Here is a 21150-nt window from a genome sequence, read left to right as displayed (position 1 = left end):
TTACATTATGCCATGTCGCTATCTGAGTGATCGGCGCAGTGCCGTGACTGGGACTGAGAGGAGTGCCGGGGCTTGGGAGGGTGCCGCAAAGCTCCATATGCTATCTGGAAATAAGTCAGAAAACTTTCACTGTTTTAAACCATATTCACTCTGAGACAAAGTGTGTGCCTTATTTAACATTACATGGAGCAGAGATCCTAGACACCAGCTTAATGACACACAGAAGAAGGGACTGAGCTGAGGAGAGAGAATACAAAAAAAAATTAAGTCGCTGAAAATGGCTGTGAGGCCTGCAGGATGAGAACTGGGTATATGTGCCAATACTAGCCCTTTACCAGGAGTTTTAGATAACCATATTTGCCAGAGAAGCACTGATAATCACACAAATGTGCATGCTTGCATGTTTGTGTATGAACATGTATGTGTGTGAGTCGTGCCTACGGGGAAAGCAGTGGAGGGTGGGACGGTTGTCTCAGCACTATAGATGAGACGGATAAAGAGATACTGTTGTGTCAAAAGACGGCTGTGTGGCAGGAGAGAAGAAGAAACAGAAGATCATGTACAGTATGCTCAATATTATACACACAGTGAACTCATCAAGACCTCCAAAAAAAAAAAAAAAATACAAACAGCACACTTAAAACTGATGACACCATGCATGCATTTCAACCTGATCTAACCTTTCAGGAATACTGGTTGGATGGGAGTAACCAAGCTCTGCATGAGTCATACAGTCCAATATTATCCAACGCTGTATTTCAATCGAATAAGCCATAGTCTAGGTCAAAGACTTTGCATGCCATATAAGCCTGCCAGTGGCTGCCCGTTTCAGATGGAATTTCCCTTCCCCTGCGTTACCTCCTGACAGGGCTCCACCAAAACTTGGCATTTCACCTGGATGGGCGTGGTTTTGCAAGACACAGCATACCTTTATATGATAACGTGCGCACATTCGCTAGAATTATTTTGGCTTGATGAAAATGAGAAATTGGACTGAGTGGCAAAGTATGGGCTAGTTTCGTTTCTTAAGCTTGGAATATATGTCAAACTAGAGAGAATAATACACACCTACAATATGAGATCATCTTATTTGATGCATGTCAAGTATGGAGGTATACAGACTTTACAAGTCATGTTTTTCTATGATTTGTCTACTTTTTTCACACCCATGCACATCATGGAAATTGATGCTCTGCCTTGTAAGCTTGTTCGTTGGACATAATTTAGTCCATCTAATTATCAGTGTATTTTAGCTCTATTTAGTTGCAAATATTTTCCAGTATAACCTTTTGAACCTCAATTTGAGAATTTATCAGCAGTCAGATAAAAGTCATTTGAAAATTTGCAGGGAGCTCTAGTCGTGGTTGCAGCCCTGCCAGCAGTACAAAGAGCAGAAATCTAAGTGCTTCTTCATAAATTGATGATCACAAATACATGAAAAATCATCTCTGTTTGAAGTTACACTTAGGCTTGAAATCCCCTTGTGGTTTAGTCTTGGGGTTAAGACAAAGATTATCTTAATAAAAAACTTTTTAGGCATAGTTTTGCAAGCTTATCCAAAAAGTGGTGGTATGATCAAATGCAAGCGGATGAAAATGCACATCAGTTGCACAACACTGTGTGACACGGGGGGTAAGGCAAAGCTTACGCATAAAATACCAAGTTTTTGGGGAGTCCCATCTCCCAACACTAATTTGCAAGGGCACCATCACTGCATCTATTCCTTAAGTGCAGATCATGATTGGTTCAGCCAGACCTCTCTCCAGCGGTGGCACAGTGCTACAAAGAAAAATGTGCAGATAGGTCTGGCTATGCAGGCCGACATAAGACATTACTAAAACCTGCTGGTGCTTCAGTAGGTCAAAAACAACAATGACAAAAACACAGAAGGGTTACTGTTTGACCCCAGTCTTAAATGAAAACAGATTTCAGTGCTGGTTAATGGAATGGAATACCTTCAGGAATTGGCCCATAAATAAGACTTGAATTGAATTTTCATTTCAGCGTAATTCAGATTTTCCAGATCAATGTCTTCAAGCTAATAAATTAAGTCAACTCTCTATTTACCATCAACTTTGCACATGAGGGAGGGAAGGAGAAAATGAGCAAGAAACGGGAGATATTTTGAAGGTTCATGTGGTATGTCTGTCTGTGTAAGTGTGTGTGTGTGTGTGTGTGTGTGTGTGTGTGTGTGTGTGTGTGTGTGTGTGTGTGTGTGTGTGTGTGTGTGAGCGAGATATAGATAGATAGAGATAGAGAGAGAAAGAGAGAGGGAGTGCACTGAGCAGTAAGCCCGTGAGCAGGACATGATTGCAGTGTGTATCTTATCTGTGTCAGGTCCTCCTGAGGCTAGTGGAGCCTAGCTGAGCGGAGCACGAGCGCTTCAGTGACCAGTCAACCGTGTGAGGGTAATCTCCTCACTCCTTCAGTCTGTCTCTCTCTCACACTCACTCTCTTTCTCCCTTTTTCCAGTAAGCCCCCCCCCCCCACCCTCCCGCCCTCCTCTGGGAGGCTGCTGAGCCACTGCACACACACATAAGTGAGACTCTCACACAAATACACAAACACATTTACGCACACTAACACTCACACCCATGCAAAGCCTTAAGGTGATTGCCTCATGCCAGCTCTGGACAGTGAGCCCACAGGTGAGAGGAGACATCACAGGCTACATTGCACACTGAAGCCCCTGCAGCCAGTAGCCTGTAAATATAGGAATGCTATCTCACACTGTTACTTCAAGCTGTGCTGGAAGATACTGAATAGGACCAAAAAGGTGCTAAAGGACAGGTTTGTTGCGGTTGTTTTTAGTCGGTAAGATAAAATTAAAAGGGAAAAAAACACATGCATTTTCTTTGACTTGTGGGTGTAGGGATGATTGAGGTGACAGTAGTCATAGATACTTAGATTAGATATGAATAACTGTCTATGTAATTTAAAAAATGGCAGAAACATAACAGCAGGAACTCACAGGTGTAACTAATAACATTGATAATTGCTACTATTCACTTCTCACCAGTTCCAGGGTCCTGGTATTGTGCACGCTACTCAGCAGCAGGGCTTACTGGGCCACTTTGATTGAATGGAGCCATTATTAATGTTGTTAATCAGACCTCCTCTTTACCTGCCATGACAAGTCAAAATATCTACCATAATAAAGGTCTATTACATTCTGGTTGAAAACTCTCTTAAGATCATTTTACAAAGTAAATCAAATATTTTCCAATGACAACTACATCTCTGATAATGTTCCTGTTAAAACTGTAGTGTGGAGGATTTAGGGGCATCTAAAAATAAAAAAATAAATAGGAACTTTCGCGGTTTTAACAAGAGGCAACCTCCAGGGCCGAAAAATGAATCCAATGCAGGTGTGCCAAAAGGCTGCAGTTCCTTGGACGGCCACTTGAGACTGGCTCAAAAAGCGAGTCAATCCCCTTGGACCCCCATGTTAAAATGCCAAACTTTACAGCAGAAATAAACATGTTTACAGCCTGTTACAAAATACATAGAGTTAATTTAGAGTTCTAGAGTTAATTTCCCCCCTCATAACAAATGTGTGGGGGTGAATTTTTATATAGCTCACTTGTTTGAATTTTATTAAGACTTTAAGTTGCGCATAATTGAGGCGGTCCGCTTTAATTAACAGGCCTTCTGTGGATAGTGTTCCTCTTGCTCTCAGAGAAACCCACCCTTCACTTCTCCACAGCTCCACCTTTTCACCCAGATATGGTCATTTCTGGCTCCAAAAGACGACCAAATGCCGAACTTGAGGCTTCTAACATGGGAACGAAGGAATGATGTCATGGTGGCTGTGTCCATTATTTTTACACAGTCTATGAGCCTGTTTAAACCTGGTTTTAACATGCATGTCAGTGATCCGAGCACAAAGACAGCTGAGACACATCCCTGTTCACACCTGTGTCTATCATGCATCTCCAGCAGACCACTTGTGTTCAGATTTTGTTACTGCCTAAGTCACTTACCCTAGAAGATCAAGGGGCCAAGTGCACTGTTATTACGTTAACACTCTCACTAGCTTGCTCACTAGTAATTTTAGCAGTTATATTGGCAGATAGTGCTTTCAGCAGAAATCTACACGCTTCTCCCACAGGGCAAAACAATGGATGGTCATGCAACACTTCGTCCAACTCATCATAAAATGGGCAAGTTATAGAGCATTAGCCCCTTGGCACTAAAACAACCATCATAACATGTGCCCACAGCAAGGACTGGGATGATACAGGGGACACATCTGGACTTATAAACATTTACACTACAAAAGATATGTGGTCAAATGCATCCCAGACCACCTCGGCAAGTGGTCCAAGTGGCAAGTGTCCACTTGTAATCGGATCACTCAAGACGCAGGTTAATACCAGGTCTAAACAGGCTCTATGGTTTTTACATTAACCGAATGCTACAGTTGACATGCTTGGAAAGGGGGGATGAGGGACATTTAGTTAGATGCTAGATCCCACAGAATCCAACACACTGGTCCTTAAAATGAAATCAGTGTTACTAGAAAGGTGACTAATAACAGCATAGGTAACTAAGTGGATTACTTGTCGAAATAAATATCCTCGCTTGCAAAACATATATAATATGGGTTATGTCTAAGCGTACAATTTCTATAACTTTGTGTTTTACATCTATGTATTGGCTCACTAATGTACTTTGAAGGAGAAAGGGTGCATCTGCATCTTGCCATTATGTTTAAAATCAGTTTTATTAAAAATAGAGGTTAAAAACTGGGGCAGTATACCACTAACATATTTTATGTGTGTGTATCGGCAATAAGATCCAAGCAACATTCCATGTTGAAGGTCAGTGCGCGCACACACACACACACACACACACACACACACACACACACACACAAACACACAAACACACAGTGTGGTGGAGGAGGGGGGGAGAGGGAGGAACAAAAAATTAGTTTGTGTCTAACATTCTTTCACCCTTCATGTGCCTGCCTGCTTGGCTTTAACAACTCAGCCGTCCCCATCAATTAGTCAGGATGCTGGACTTTCATTGAGATTAAGTGACTAATATCAGCGCTTGCTCACAAGAAAGACACTTTTCACGTCTGCCCAACAATCTGTTAAGTCAAAACACATGTGGTGATCCAAGGCAAAAAGCCTGCAAGGGGTCCTCTATGCAATGAAAAACAGGTGCTCTACTTTTTGGCCATGTAATACCCCATTTAGCCTCTGGAGCAAAGGTTATCCAGCTAATAGCTGCCTTGTGGTGCACTGGGAAGAGCCGTGCACATGGACGGCGTAAACATCTGGGACGGATTGTACATACTTGCAACATATGCTTCAAGTTCAATTAAAATGAGGCCTTGGCATATTTATTAATCTTTTTTCCCCCTCTCCTCTCTCCCTTTGCTCTCTCCCTTCTTCCCTCTCTCCCCTATAGGCCTGTGCCATAAAAGAGGCCTCCTTTGACCCGTCCTTCATACTTACTCATACAGTCTGAAGCTGTGCCTCATATCCAATGTAAAAGACCTCATATCCAATGTAAAAGACAAATTTGTTAAGCCTTGAAAGTCCATTTGTTCTGCACTTAACCAGGTTGGAGGGAGAGGGAGAGAGGGGAAGAGGGAGCGAGAGAGTATGTGTCAGACTGAAAGAGAAAAAAGGCAGGAAAGAGGACGATTGAGGGAAGGGTAGAAGGAGAGTGGGAGGGGAGAGACATGTAGGCGAAGGAAAAAAAAAAGAAAAATGCCCCCCTTTCAACTTCCCTACAGCTCAAATGAAATGCTAACAGTTGAGGGGAGCAATAGATCAAAATGTATGAAGCCAGAGTTGGTAAATTGTAGCCTTTGTGGCGGCTGTGCTATCCAGCATCCCAGCCCTGTGTGAGCACAGAGAGCAAGGCCCTCTTATGTGGAATAATCAGTTTGGCACCAAATCTGACGGAGGCCGCAAAAGCTGCTGCTGCACCTCATTTCAATATGAAAGTCCAAAATGTATTTCATATAATCTGCAGCTTTTCAAATGCCTCTATTTTTATTTTTTTTCCCTGAGAGGAGGTGGGAAATGCAATGATGGAGGACAGACATAAAGAAAGGGTAGGGAAAAAAAAAAGGTTCAAGGTTGCCTGGTGCATATCTTCAGTCGGTGGCCCCCCTGTACATTTCAGCCTTGGAACTTCACAGCCATGAAACTTTGCTTCTGCATCACTGTGGGAGAGGATGTAATGCTCACGTATCTTTGTGTGCTCATCGCCTGACGGGCTGGCTGGCTGACTTACTGGTGGGATGACTATTTGACCATCTGCACTATAAATGTGTTTTTTTAACCCTTTTGTTGCAGGCTTGCAGTTATGACCCTTCAAAACGGGAGAGGTTGTAGCAAGGTTGCAGTTGCTGGAGTAAATTCGGCGTAAAGAGTGTCCTCAGGCAAAAATAATTTTCAGATATCAAATTGCCTGGTCAAAGGCCTTCACAATTACCATTGCAAAAAGCCAGAGTTTTCCTCCACAAAGATTACCAAACCAGACCATGCGATTTACCACATCTTAGCCTACTAACCTTTATATTGCTGGAGTGTGGCTGTAAGGCATCAAGTATCAGCTCAAGTCATTTCTATTGCCTACTTTTCAGTCTAGGTACTTCACCGTTTTCATCGTTAAAGATGTGGACTTCTTTTAAAAGCTGAACTTTCAATTTTGTCCTTGTTTAACACTGTTGGATTTTCAACAGACTGGTGTATCAAGCAGGATATTGTTTTCATTTCAAGTACGCCTCACCAAAAAACCAGACAACACAGTGGGTGGATAAAGAGCTGCACCATTTCAATTACCATTCCCAAGTGGAACATTGACAAGGGACTGTATCCTATCCAGTGGCATTTGTTTCAGTAGCTGTTCCTACAGTGTAAACGAGCGGAGGCAGTAAAGCAGCCACCTGTTGTTACCTGATAGTGTCTGGACAAGCCCAGATGCTGTTTTACTGGGACATAAAGGAGCAGTGAATGGACCTAAATAGCTAACTAAGCACTTTATATGGGTGCATGTTCTCAGGAAGCGGGGCTGAACGTTAGTAACGTGAATTCGACATAGTGTTACATGAAAGGAAAAATAAGGATAGTGTACCAAGCTGCAGCAACAGACCAAAGCAAAGCAAAACCACAAGGAGGAAAGGTGAGAAATGTGCTGTGTGTATATCTACAGAGAAAACTTTTCAAAAGGTTAAAAGGTTGTACAATCTTTGTACACGTGTTTGTGCCTCAGGCAACAAGAATACCTGAACGGGGGAGGAGATGGGAGGGGAAGACGGAGTCATTCCGTTCGTCTGTTTGTGTTTCCGGTGTGTGTGAAGCGGTGTCAACCTCTCCTGAGGCAGTGTGCGTATGTGTGTGTGTGTGTGTGTGTGTGTGTGTGTGTGTGTGTGTGTGTGTGTGTGTGTGAGTGCATATGTTTGTGTGTGTCCCTGACACAAGACATAATTACCTTGTCATCTTTGTCAAAATCCTCATCCTCATCCTCCAGCAGGTCCTCCACTGCTTGCTGACAGTCGCAACAGAGGAAAGAGGAAGAAAGTAAAAATGTTTATGCAACAGCTATAGTACAGACAAACATCAGATAACACAGGGTTAACATCATCAGAACAGCCAAAGAGGCATACTAAAGCTGATTGGTTATGCTTATGTCTGGCAAGAGTTTGTTAATGAGTATGAAAAGCATGCAGATAGCACAACTATCGGATTGGTGTGTGTTAATATGTCACGAGCCTCCGAAAGGTTCAGAATTAGAATTTAATTTTAGAAACATTCTGTTGTTCAAATGTGTTGACACTTCTGGAAATGTAAGCAAATGCTCTGGCTTTGAGTTTCAACGGGCTGCGGATTAAAGTCTATTCATCCACTCAAATCGCATTGCACAAAAGCATTCAAATCTTATAGCATTCAGCGGGATGAGCTGCAGAACTCTTCTCCTTCTGTCTCTGCTCGGTCTCATCTGACCTCCCCGACCTTTGTACTCGTCTCTCACCTCAACCGCCAGCCTTCCCTATCGCTGTACATTCATCTATCTATCGTTTCACATCCTCTCACAGAATGATGCTCCGTGAGAGGAGGAAGAAGAAAGCCTGCAGCGCGGAGAGCAAGTCACAAAGAACAGCAACTACGTGCTTCAGTGGTCCACAACCGATGAAACTGGAGCTGGTATAGCGCTGAAGCCCCCAAATACCGTGATACACGTTGTACAACACAAAGGAAAAATGACACACTCACATGCACACAGTCAGAAAAGAAACACAAAGGCACATATGGATACATAAACTGCATGTTGTACTTTTCCCCCCTCAGTAATAGAATTTCTATATAAAAATTAAGAGGCATTGGAATGAATAGAAAATGCCATCCTTCGCATACAGCTCCAACCTCTAACTGTATGTGAAAAGCAAGCGAGTAAACAAATGTCTTGGCATATATGGAAAGCCTTGAACCAACAAAAGCAGGTTGGGCCACTGTGTTCAGTGATACAATGTAAAATTGGAATACAGTACTGGAGTTGTTTGGGTGTCTTTGTGAGCACACACAAGTTCACGTGTCTAGACTGATGCCAGCGAGGCGAAAAACCACAGATCCCCCCTGCCTCTCTTATCCACCCTCTTTCTGTCAATCACACATCAAAGCTACAAGGTCATATTGCTGCTCCCAATTTACATAAACAAACACCCATATCATAAGCTCTACAGCTGTCAACCTCAGCATTCATCTACTCTCATTGTTGTCACCAACCCCCAAACCCCCTAAAAACCTTTGCCCAGCCTCGCCATCACCATCACCACAACCCCCTAACCACCTCCAGAACGGCACAAACTAGTTTGGAGAAATCCAAAAATCATTACTTAACAAGACAATAGCTTTTGTCCTTTTTGTTTTTCATTGGAATAAGGGGGGGAAACTATGTGGCGGCTGACATAAGCCTCTTATGTAAATGCAGCTTCCCACACAAACAAAGAGGAGTTCAGAACAGCAGAGTTGAGAGGGTAGAGTCAATAGTGCTTGGGTGTGTTTGTGTGTGTGTTCTATCAATAGCACAGAGTCACTGGGGCAAAGCGTTGTGCATGTGTGCATGGCACCTCTCATTTTAACTGCCTGTACTGTACAGCAACTGGTTATTCCCACTTCACCGAGACTCCATCAGTGTCTAGACAAATAAGCCTGAGTGTTCACAGTTCATCTCTTTATTGATACAGAATACATTCACTAATACAGTATACAAACACCAGACAGGGAATTCTCCTGCTCAGCCGAGGTAAAAGATGCCAACATGATACTGTAAAATGAAAGCCTTCTGGCAACTCTAAACAAATGAACTATAACTGTTTATAAAGTCATCATGGTTCCTCCCAAATCCTTTCACCCGTGCCAAAATACAAACATAATGGATTCCTCCACACAGAGGCTTTACTAGGGCACGCCTGGCACACGCTCCAAACTTTAAACAAAGGGAATGAGCATGAGCTAGCTGGAGAAGCATGACCTAGAGAGACAGAGAGAATGATAGAGTCGTTTGTCTCTCTCTGCTCTCCGCTCTGCTCTCTCTCCTCTATCGCCTCTGGTTACAGAGAGAAGTCATGTTTCCCGCAATGAGACACAGTGTAAAATTAATAAATAAAAAGACATGGAACATGTCATCTGCCCTGAAGATTGCCACGGCTAAATGTGTGCACTGAAGCTACTGTCTCGGTAAGGGGAGGATATAAATTACCTCAGCGCAGCCGATGAATTCCAAACATCTTTCTTTCTTTCTCTCCCTCTACCTCTCTCCCTCTCTCTCTATTTGTCTCATTCTTTCGCTCTTTCTAAGACCTGTTTGGTGTATGATATCATTTGTCTGCTTATCCCCCCATTATCATGTTGTTTAAATTACTATCATTACAGCACGGCAGCATCAAAGCCTTGCTGTCGACAGGATCGCGTAGAGCTCATGTTGCCTGCAGAGCCGCTCCAGTCAATTCAATATCTACTGAGGTGGGGATTAACATATTCAGACCTATTCAAATGATACAGGGATGATGCAGGCTACTCTTACAGATTACACTGTGCCCCATAAATACATACAAAGATGGTGATAATATAAAATACACACAAAGAATATAAGTGAGTACAATGACATTGAGAGTTCAAATGGCTGTAAAAGTATAAATACATCTGTTTGGCTTTAGTGGCTCATACCTATAAAGCTGATTTGCAAGAATTAAGGCCCTGTCTACACATACACAGATATTTTTTGCAAACTGATATTTTTCTTTACCATTTGGCCTCTAATAAATTGCCTTTTAAGGTGCAAATTTCCTAAAACTCTGGTTACTGTTTATCTGTGTGGACATGTATAATGGAACATAATGGGTATTGATGACGTATGGTAATCTCAATTTGCACATGCTCACGTTCAAAAACAACAATGTTTGGTAATGTTTTATTAGCACTGCTTAATACAAAGGCTATATCACTCATAGACATCGTACTACTGCACCACTTCATGATTGAACAGAGGCATTTGCTACACCCGATGTTTTTGCTCCACCTCAGCGTCCACTGTTCAAAGACCGCCTGAAACAACGGTTTTGGATCAGGCCCAGTTAAACCAGCTGATGGTGGGACACTTTCTAAAGTGGGCTTGTTGTCCATGAGGAATGGATGGAAAACTTTTGCATGCCCAGAGCATCACTTGTACGCTTGACTCAGCTCCTTAATCCTTAAATTTTACAGGAATCAGTTGTGATGAGATCAGTTAAATAAGCCTGTACACTTTGTTACCCCTGTAAAGAGGTAGATTGCTGAACACTGGCATGCGCTTGGAGTCATTTTTGCATTCTAGTGTATAAATCAAAGGTTCTGTGAACAGAATTGTTTTTCTAAAATGGAGGGAAAAAATATCAGTTTTCAAAAACATCTGTAGACGTGTAGACAGGGCCAAAGTTTCTCTTGCACTGGCTCAGATCCCAGCACATTGTCACAGATTTCTTGCTTACGTTAATCCCCATCAATGTACAAATACAGATAAGAAGAACATACGAATGTCCATTAAAATGAAATGAAAAGCATTTGTGCATTATCTATCTTTACTTTGAAAATTACACGTAGAGCTTCCGATCATATGTATGACTTGATTTTTAATGACACCACAGTCCAAGCAACCAAATCAAATCAAAGGTTGTGTAATATCCTTTTATTTTGTTGCCTTCTCAGTGCATCCTTGCAGGACTATTGCTTTACTCCATTCGGTGACTGATACTTGACAGCTACAAAGCTGGAACTGTGACTCTTCTATGTTTTGCGTCTTTATGTTAGCACTAATTTAAACTCAGCCTTACGGAACTCCCTCCTCCATTTACTGTTGCTCTGTGCCAGATGAAGTGCACGGTGCTAGCTAAAATCTTCCTGGACTGAATTTGAATTAAGTCTGGCAAAAAAAAAAAAAAAGAATCTAAGGAAGACGAAAAGCCTAGAGTGTGTTTTGATCTGATGTTTTGCTGCACAGACTGATTGACTGAGATGTGATGAACAAGTTGTAAGAGTGGTGGAAAGGAACAGCAGAAAAAAGGTGTTTCAAGAACTGCCTATCAGGTAGAAAATTCTGTTACACTATTGATTCCCAAGAGAGAAATTTGTGTATTCTCCTTTTGCCTTTACAGAGAGCTTCTAGCACAAAGTCAGCAGCACAACAGCACCCCTAGTGCCTATTCAAGGAGAGAGAGCAAACTCTGAGGGGTCATAGGGTACAGTGAACTTCTGATTACAGGTAGCCCCATGGCTTTGTAGTGTTTTGTTGAATGTGATAGTTAATGTGACCCGAAGCTTCTTAACTCAAAGGTTCAGTATGCAGGGTTTAATGGCAGAACTGAAACTTCTTCCGTGTGCCATATGAGTAGAAGAACTACGCTGGCTGACATTTGCTGAAAATGCAAATGGCCCTATCTAGAGCCAGTGTTTGATTTGTCCCTTCTGGGCTACTGTAGAACAAAATGGTGGACTTTACAGAAGAGGGCTCAATCTAAGGTAACAAAAACACAACCATTCTTACTTTCAGGTGATTATAAACCAATAAAAACATAGTTACGAATATGATGAACCATTTCTGCCAACAGATGCCCCTAAATCCTACAAACTGGACCTTTAAAACAGGGCAGCATTTGTAGCTGGAGTACAGTGCCTGCAATTTAAAATTGGCCAATCTTTATTAATGTCCTGTACCTTATAGAACATAACCCTTACCTAGTGAATACAATGTAAAGGCATTGAGCCCAAATAATTAAGAAATGCTAGGTAACTAATCAACTTGATGTACTTATCAATAGTTGTATAACTACAGTGTGAGAGGGTATCAATTTGATGCTTTAAAAGACTTTTTCCAAGACCCTTTTTAACCAAATTTAAGACAGAGTTCTTGACAAATCCTCTTTTTCTTATTCAGGCATTGCAGTTAAGTATAAAGGTCCAGTGCAATGGTAGGATTTATCTAAGAATATGGGAATTATTAAAGTGAGTTAGGTTAATCTACATTTTGCCAAAAGGTAAATTTAAGTATAAAGTAAAAATACACTATGAGTTACAGTGGCAGACATGTAACATCAAATAAGACTTGTAACATCATAAATGAGGATTGAACTTGATTCAAAAAGAAATCTAAAAATATTAAATTTAAAACTATATGATGACTTTCAAGGCCTAATATTTATAAAATTGATTTTAATACATTTCAAGACTTTTTAAGCACCTGCTGTGTAAGAGACATACTGGAGAGTTTAAATCTAACTTGACAAGTCAGAAACAAAACACAGTACTTGGAGTAGATGGATGCTACTTTCAGAAGTAAAAGAGAACAGACCCTGTCTGGATCAATGAAACAAGTGCACGCACACACTCCACAGAGGGAAAGTAAAAATCTACTACCTGAAGTAGTAGCCACATCATTTTCACCCCTCTTCTGAAATGCCTCTACACTCGCCCCTCTCCCGCTCCCTGGCCAGGCTGAGTTCCACTATCTCCCCTCCTAACCTTCCCAATGACAGCCGCAGTGGGAATTGACGCGGAGGCAGACATCCCGGCGAACATGAAGATATACTTTCTCCTCCTTTTTTCTCCCATTCCTCTATCCCTCCCTCCCTCCATCCTCCTGCTGCTCTTCCTCTTTGATACGTGAGGGGGTTTTAACCTCTCCAGCTGCTGAGGTTTGGCCGACTGGCTGGCTGGGGGATCTCAAGGCCCTACTTGGTATGCACTGTCCATGAGTGGATGTGTATGTGTGTGAGTGTGAGTGTGTGTGTGTGTGCGTGTGCATATTGCCTACACCACAGTTTCTGCAGACTGGGGGAGGGCTGTGCGTCTGATAAGGGCTGCTGGCTGAGCCTGGCTGACCCACGCGGGCCCTTCACAAGCTGTCAGAGCCGTGGCCCTCAGAGGGGGGCCCTTCCATCTGCACTGCCCCAGCCAGGGCTCACCCAGCAGGGGGCTAGAGAGGGGTGAAGCCGGGGTGCTACTGGAGCTGGAGGCTGGGGGTGGGGGTGAGAAGGGCGGCTCCATATTCATGAAAGCAACACCAAATCTGTGAGTGTTTGGAGAGATTGAGTTTCGGGATAGTAATGTAAGCGTGGCAAACAATGTACATTTCTCATTGTGTATTTGCTGACAAATCAGCAAGTATGTTTAGTCAGGGATTCAGCAGCCATCCAGAGGAAAGCCCAATTTTACATGCTCCACTAGCATTGTTGAGATAGCGAGTAAATACTGTAAATTCAGTGATAAGATGATTGTCCTTCTCAGACAGATGATGCTGTCTTGTCTTATTGTTTCTCATATTCACTTGTGGAAAAGAGGGCTAGAGCTAGTACACACTTGATGTGCAATCTATTGCACACAAACACACTCACATCTGTGGGCTTAAGCTCAAGGTTTAAACCAAAAAACTCACAAAAAGCTACAGCGGGTATACTGTATAGACAAAACAACAACAACAAGCACTGAGGCAGACACCCTGAGCCGCTGACGTTGTTAGCAAAGAGCACAGACAGTTACAAAGGTTCAGTGTGATGAAGGGAGTTAGACAAATGGAGGGAAAGGAAGGGAAAGAGAGACAACATGATGAAAAGGGAGGCTGGGAGGATTCTGCCGTGGCATTCCTGATGCTCCCGATGCTCCCGTCCCGCTTCAAACTATGCCCGTCGCCTGTCTTTCTGCCTGCCAGCCTGCCATCCTATCTGCCAGTTTAGCAGAGACAGAGAGGCAGCGAGAGGAGCAGAGATGAGCGCGGTGATGCCGGGGCGGCACGGGGGAAATCAGTGGGGCACAGGCGCTCCCAGTTAAAAGTGACATGACCTTTTGATTTTGTCACCTGTCACCAACTGCCATGTCTGACTCCGCACTGAGGAGTGCCTGCCATCCACCGCTGTTTTCCTCTGCCTCCGTCTCTCTGTCGCTCCATCTCTCTGAATGCCTCTCTGTCTTTTTCTGTCTCCTGCTCCCACTCCATCTCCCTTTCTCGTTCTCCTTTTCTTTCCAGAGTTGCGGTTTTATAGGGAAAAAGTGGAGGTGTGACTTTCTGGAGGAGTTGAGGTATAATAGGCTGTGTTTCCTCTTTTCCCTTCCAGCTTTCCTAATATTTACTCTTCTCTACCTGTGTTGTGCGTGGCTTTTAATGAGGGCAGATGTCAAGGCACAGTGTGTTTAGAGAAGCAGAGGGTTTTTTGAGATGCAAAATCAGGGAGAAAATAGAATAGATAAAAATGGCAATGAAGTTTTGTTCTAGAAATGATACAATGTTCCAATGAAATCAGTCATTATTACTGTCTTGGAAATAAACCAGATTCTTTTTACGCTAATGAACAATATGCCGCTGTCACACTGAGTGCTTCACAGTCGGGAAAGTAAAGATTACACTACAACAAGTGACATGGATTTGAACAAATAGAAAATGGCAAAATTAGTAGAAAACCGTAGTCAATTATTTTTTTTTCTAAAAGGATGACTAAGTCTTGTTGGGGAGATTAAACTCCATATTTGTTGTTGTTTATGGAAATACTATCTCACTCAGGATGTAGAGTGGGTTGAAAGTTGACAGCTCGATCTCGACGTTGGAGGCACGTCTATGAGCGTGAAGTATCTTCGGGCCATTAAGGTCTTCTCTTCTGTAATGGGTTGGTGAATCTAGTGGGTGAATCTATGTAATGGTCTGAAGCATGGGATAAAGATGATGGTCCTCCAGTGTGACAAGGCCTAATTGCCCATCATCCCGTGGTAGAAAGAGACATCACCATATTCCGTATGTGCCCTGTACGACAGCCTGCACTGAAATTAACACCTTCGTAACATCTGCTAAGGGCCTTTCTGGGCCAACAGAACAGCAAGGCAGGATTTCTATCGGGATGTGTCTCGGGTCCTTAATCTCAACGCGCATTGTATACACTCGTGCAAGCAGGCGCACATGTGAATATGACACACTGCTATGAAAAGATACACACATGCACACACGCCTTGCAGCCTTCTTCTCTATCCTCTGGTTGACCGAGCCCAACCTACTGCCAGCTTCCGTTGCAACAGGCTATGGATGGATCTAAGCCTCAAATTGTCCCAGGTTTCAACACAAGATAGAGATGGATAGGACAGGGTCATGTTATGGAATTGCTCCTCCCCCTCTAGGAACCACACACAAACGCAGAAAGACAGGGCAGACATTCCTTGACGGTACGTTATTAGCTCTGAATGTCAAAACACTATCTTACTCCACATATATTCAAAAGCGTAAAAGGTCCTCTTCTTTGTTTGTTGGTTTGCTTCAGTGAGCATGTTACAGCATGACACACAGGTCAGCAAACAGTGTTGAAGAGTTGGGGTTCACAGGTCAGAGTGCTACATGATAAGAGAGGAGGTCAACGACCTTGCTGGTGCATCGCCTCCTTTAATCGCTGTTCTGAGGACGCTCCGACTGCTTAGCAGGTACTGGTCAAGGTTGGGGCGAGGGGAAAGGCGCGCTGATCCGAGATCTGTTTGCAAAGCAGCATGTAACCACACAACATTCAGTGACCCTGAGTAGTGAATTACAGTGTGTAGAGAACACTGTGTTTGTTTATTTGCTATAGACAGGGCTATGGACTGTGGTTGCGGTGTAAAATCAGGGAAGGGTCCTCACATTGAACCCATCAGAAGAAGCAAGGCCCTTCAGTTCATTAGGAAGTCTGTACTCATGCGTATACTTTTTTTTTGTTTTCTCTCTTTCTTCCCCCACCCTATCCCTCCCTCTCTCTCTCTCTCTCTCTCTCTCTCTCTCTCTCTCACCCTTCAGAGTGAGTTCAGCACAGATTCCTTCGGCATTACCCTCACCCCAGACTGCTGGAAAACCGCAGCGCTCCGGATGCTGACCCTTGCTCGGCTCAGCACAATGCTTTAATTTGGTGTGTTGTTTAAAGTAATTAGAAAGCCTTTTTCCCTTGTTTTCTTTTCTATTCTTCTCTGTTCTCTGCCAAGTGCGAGAGGGAAACAGTGAGTCGTCCATGACTTCAGCTTGATAAAGACTCGGAAGAGGAATCCAGGGGACCGGGAAAGGAAGCGAAGAACACAGATACTGCATGCTCTCGCTGTACCCACTTCCCCCCTGCACTACACGCAGATTGGGAAACTCTGTCTGAAAACAAACAGGGACAGGACTCAAGGGATACTCGTGTCTGAATGTGTGTGTACAGTATTTGCAAACACAAATGCCTGAAAATAATGAATGCTTACACCATCACACGTTACTTTAGCTGACTTAAGATAGTAATATCACAACTGGAAGAGGCAGGGAGTTGATAATGGAGCAAGAAGAGAGGGTTCATCGCATTCACCAATCCTGAGACAGTGAGATTGCAAAGCCAAGACAAGAGAGACGATGATTGTCAGAGAATCTTCTTTGTGTCGCCCGTGCTTCTCTGTACTGCGCAGCACAACTGTCACAGCGGCAAGAAAAGGAGCATTAATGGTGCTAATCTTTGACAATTAATCCCACTTTCATCGGATATATTGTTGCAAAGAATGTCTGCACACACTCACGCATATGCACGCTCGTGTGTACATACACAGTGACTGGAAATACACACACATTTTTTTCCACACAGACACACAAGCATAACTTTTATCTCCATGTACACTTGCTGTATTTCCCCCCATGCAAGTACAATACAAGCACACACCTGGAGTGACTCACACATGCAAAATGTATGTGTGCGTTTGCATGAGCTGTGGTTCGACACTTTGGTTAGCCTGACTCATAACCTTGGAATAAAAGTGACCACGCCAGAGTACATGAAAACATTACCAAAATAACGCACACAGTACTCAGTATCCATGTATCAGGCACACACCTGCACATTCACTTACACTACATATATGCTACTGCTATCCCGTTCTCTTGCACTGCATATTTACCTCTTACTATCTCACCACCAGCCCGAACCAACTTCTTTACATACCATCCACCAGCCAATAGCAGCACCGACCCTCTGCTCCACACATATCAAGGCTGTCAAACTGTAACAAGTACACAACGCACTCATTTAAAGCCATTGCTCACTGTGCTCCTAAGAGAGAGCTGAGACATTTCACTGTATGAAGTTCAGATATGAAACTTTGCAGCAGTGCTTTCATGGCTAAAAACATGCTTGGCCTTGGTGTCCCAAGCAGATAAGTATTTTAAATTCAACCCCTCAAACCATACTATGAAGATGATCATACTGAAGCAACCTTCAAAGGCAAATAAACCCTTTAGCTTTGATTGTAACCAGGCAAAGAAATACAAAAGGCTATAGCAACAAGGAGAGCTACAAGCAATTAAAGTAGAGAGAAGTAAATACTGTCATAGTTGGTGGCAAATGGTAGTGCTTGTATCATAACAAACCAAGGTTCAATGTCACTGGTCTAAATGTGGAAGTACATGTCAATCAAATTACAGTGTTGTTTAAGACAGACAGTAAAAACAGTGAAACTAAAATATGTTATAATAAGTGTCCATATCTTCTCTTGTCTCTGAGCAAAGGACAACTTTGTAGAACTGAGCAGAATAGTACTGTCGCCCTAAAAGGCACTTGCCATAAGAGTATCAACAATATCAACATGTCTTAATGTTCCAACTAATTCCTGAGGTACTTGAGACACAATGGTGCCTTTCAAGGGGGAGAGAAAAGCAATTCTGCATGAAGTGGGAGTTACATGTATTTACTCGTATGTGAAGTGAGTGGCACATTACGAGAATATGTAACCTTTGTTGCCTCATTTTAATTAGGAAGTGCATGGGAAAAGAATATCATTAGGTCTGGATAAATACAAGCAGCAGGTGGGGGGACAAATCATCATGCCGGGTTTTGTCTTAAGGCATGTGGGATTTTTTTTTTTTTGTCAAGCAATGTCGCCATCTACAGGTGAAGAGAAATATCCTCTGAAATTCAAGTCTGTGTCATTCACAAATTTTAAAAATGATTTGTCTATGAACCTACTTGCTATTGCAAACATTTAATTACTGAGTTTACTATGGCTAGTTAAATAGTTTAAATTCTAGTATGTGCCACAGACTACTGTATAAGTAACTGGCAGCTTGTATCTGTCTCCTAAGGGTGGTCTGTTGCTGATTTTATGTCAACTTTTTAAATGAGCAAATACAGACACAGAGGCTTATAAAAAGAGAGACTTAGCTCTGGAGACTTACCAAATAAATCTGTGTTGTAAGTAATGTACAGCTCACATCTAATTCCATTTTTTATTCTGTGTAATACTACAATGACACACAGCAATGAGATTTGGTTCATTATAATGACTGAATTTAATATATCTTCCAAATCCAATCCAATCTAACCCACAGAATCCTTATGAAGGGATAAATATACACATATAGAGGGTGAGAGACTGCAAGAAAAATCTGAGGTCTGTTAACTGGTTATTTCCAACTGAGTCTTGGAAAAAGGCACTTATTAAAATTAATCACTTCATTGTTCACGCTCACTCCATAGTCCGGCTCTCTCTCTCGTTTCCACTCTCTACTCTCCAAATGTGCCTGGCCATGATTAAAACATGTCTGTTTCTCCATGACATTGCTTTGACATCATTTAATTGGTATAAGAGATAAAAATAAATGAATTAAATAAATATACTACCAGGTAAGTGGCGTAACGTAGCTCAAGGTGACAGCCTATTATTTCTCCCTTTTCTTTGCCTCAAAGAAGGCAAAGTGAGAAATGTGAGATTGCACTGAGAATGCAGCTCCTCAAGGGGCAGATAGGGAAAAAAAATTCACCTGAGAGATTTTTTTTTTAAATTAAATTCCAATTTTGCTCAAAGTTTGTCCAGTTTAATCAAAAGGTGTATTTTAAATGAGTTTGTATTATGCTCATCTTGCTGTTGTTTAAAAAAAAGTATGTTTCACTTCAGCTCATCTGTACATCTATACTGACATTAATCACCTGTCACGTCTTTAATATCACAAATTCTATGCGTTGTCTCGTATGAAAGACATGAAATCCTTGTAAATGTGATTAATGTTGTAAATAAAATAAGAACATAATGTCTCTGTGGTAATGGTGTCTGAGTTTTAACACTGCATTGTGTGTGGAAAGAGGCTTTTTACAGTGAAAAGAAAGAAAGGCGGAGGAATATCAAGAAGGTATGGGGGGTTACTCACCACATCTTGCCTGGTATCCTTCCCCGATGTGATGAGGATATAGTTCCAGGCCAAAGGCAGTAGCAAAGCCAGAGGAATCATATAGAGTTCAAAGTTCCAGACAACGATGACAAAAAGCTTGAGGGAGAGAAAAAGACAAAAACCGTCAGCAGAGAACAAAAAAGTGAGAACAGTGTGGGCAAAGAATGTATACATTCAAGACCCCATATTGACCCTTATGAGGCAAACTCCTGAGAACGTACGCCGACCATATGTGCGATTGGAAACGATACGCATTCATATGCAGAAACATAACCGCCACGGAACAAAGCGTAAAAATAAGACTGGGCTCCAACAAAGGTACAGGCCTGGTGTCGGTGAGCCTCGGTTCAAAACCCTGACCCTCAAGGCTCTTTTGGGCCTTCAGCTGAGGAGGACGTCGACGAGGAGGATGAGTACAAGACGTCAGAGCCTCTTTCCTCCATGCCAATCATCCCAGAGGCTGAGGTCATGTACCGTTTTCAGCTGCACCACGTCAAAGCTGACCCCTCCGTACTCAACCCCAAACCACATCATCTGACCCCACACACCCCACACCCCGAGTCCCTAACCCTGTCACTCCAAGCCCCAATACCCTCTCTCCTACCCCAAAAGGCTCTTATGCCCCATCTCTAACCTTTCTGCACCCATCTGCCAAATCCATAACCTCTATACCTCCCCTCTCATCACCAAACAAGAAAAGTACCATCTGAAAATTAACCTTTCCTAAAACCCTGTATTCTGATTTTGGCAGGGCTCTTTAGCCTGTGACAACAGATTGTTGAGGTGGTTGGGAGAAGATATCTGTGGGAAAGTAAAATTGCTAATGATGGAAGCTTGTTATCTCAAGTGTGAGAAAGCGTTGTTGTCAATTGCTTTGAAAAGTTTAGCTGGAAGAAATGTGATATTTGTGGGGAAGAAAATACATCAGGAACAAACAGCTAAATATTTATATTGTCTAATAATGTTATGCATACATATACAGAGATTTCCCGGATTGATAAGACTTCAGCAGTAATTATAAGAAATGCTGAAAATGCAAACCATGTCTAATACTTAATCTTTTACTAGCAAAACATCTTTATCAAATTCAAGTACAAGAAATCCATTATTTCAAATATAAGCAGAGCAGATTTGAAATTAATTACTCTCGGTATGAAAATGCATCCGTGTTTAACAGTCAGTTTTGATGGGAAACTTTTAAGAGAGGTGAAATTGAGACTATTACTGTATAAAGCAGATTTATTGGTCTGTGTACCAATTATGATCCACCCTGTCTGGCTGAACAACAACAAAAGAGAGAAAGCTTAATAATCAACAATCAAATTGTTTTATTTCTGTGTGTGCATGTGTGTGTGTGTGTGTGTGGGAAAGGACAGAGAGACAGAGAGAGAGAGAGGAGATTGAAAAACAAGCTCTTCATTGTGTTTACAGTCTAAGGTTAATATGAATATGAGGTTCAACAGCCCCTCA

General features: G+C 42.4%; 1 protein-coding gene across 6 annotated transcripts in view; it reads right to left on the bottom strand.

The window, feature by feature from the left end:
* The window catches only part of mctp1a (multiple C2 domains, transmembrane 1a), a 179143-nt gene that overhangs the window by 25785 nt on the left and 132208 nt on the right, over window positions 1-21150 (bottom strand). For 5 of the 6 annotated variants that reach the window (XR_007449595.1, XM_049579953.1, XM_049579955.1 and 2 more), the window contains 2 exons: window positions 19660-19776; window positions 7459-7515 (listed from right to left, as the gene is read on the bottom strand). Coding sequence is in view for 5 of the 6 variants with exons in the window: in XM_049579953.1 (XP_049435910.1) it covers window positions 7459-7515; window positions 19660-19776 (174 nt within the window). In the remaining variant the exon portion in view is untranslated. The remainder of the gene's footprint in view (window positions 1-7458; window positions 7516-19659; window positions 19777-21150) is intronic. The other variant, XM_049579957.1, reaches the window with a different exon arrangement.

Source organism: Epinephelus fuscoguttatus, linkage group LG6 (assembly GCF_011397635.1).
Source record: "Epinephelus fuscoguttatus linkage group LG6, E.fuscoguttatus.final_Chr_v1".
Lineage (NCBI taxonomy): Eukaryota > Metazoa > Chordata > Actinopteri > Perciformes > Serranidae > Epinephelus > Epinephelus fuscoguttatus.
Note: the sequence above shows the minus strand (reverse complement) of the source record. Positions and strands in the feature narration are given on the sequence as shown.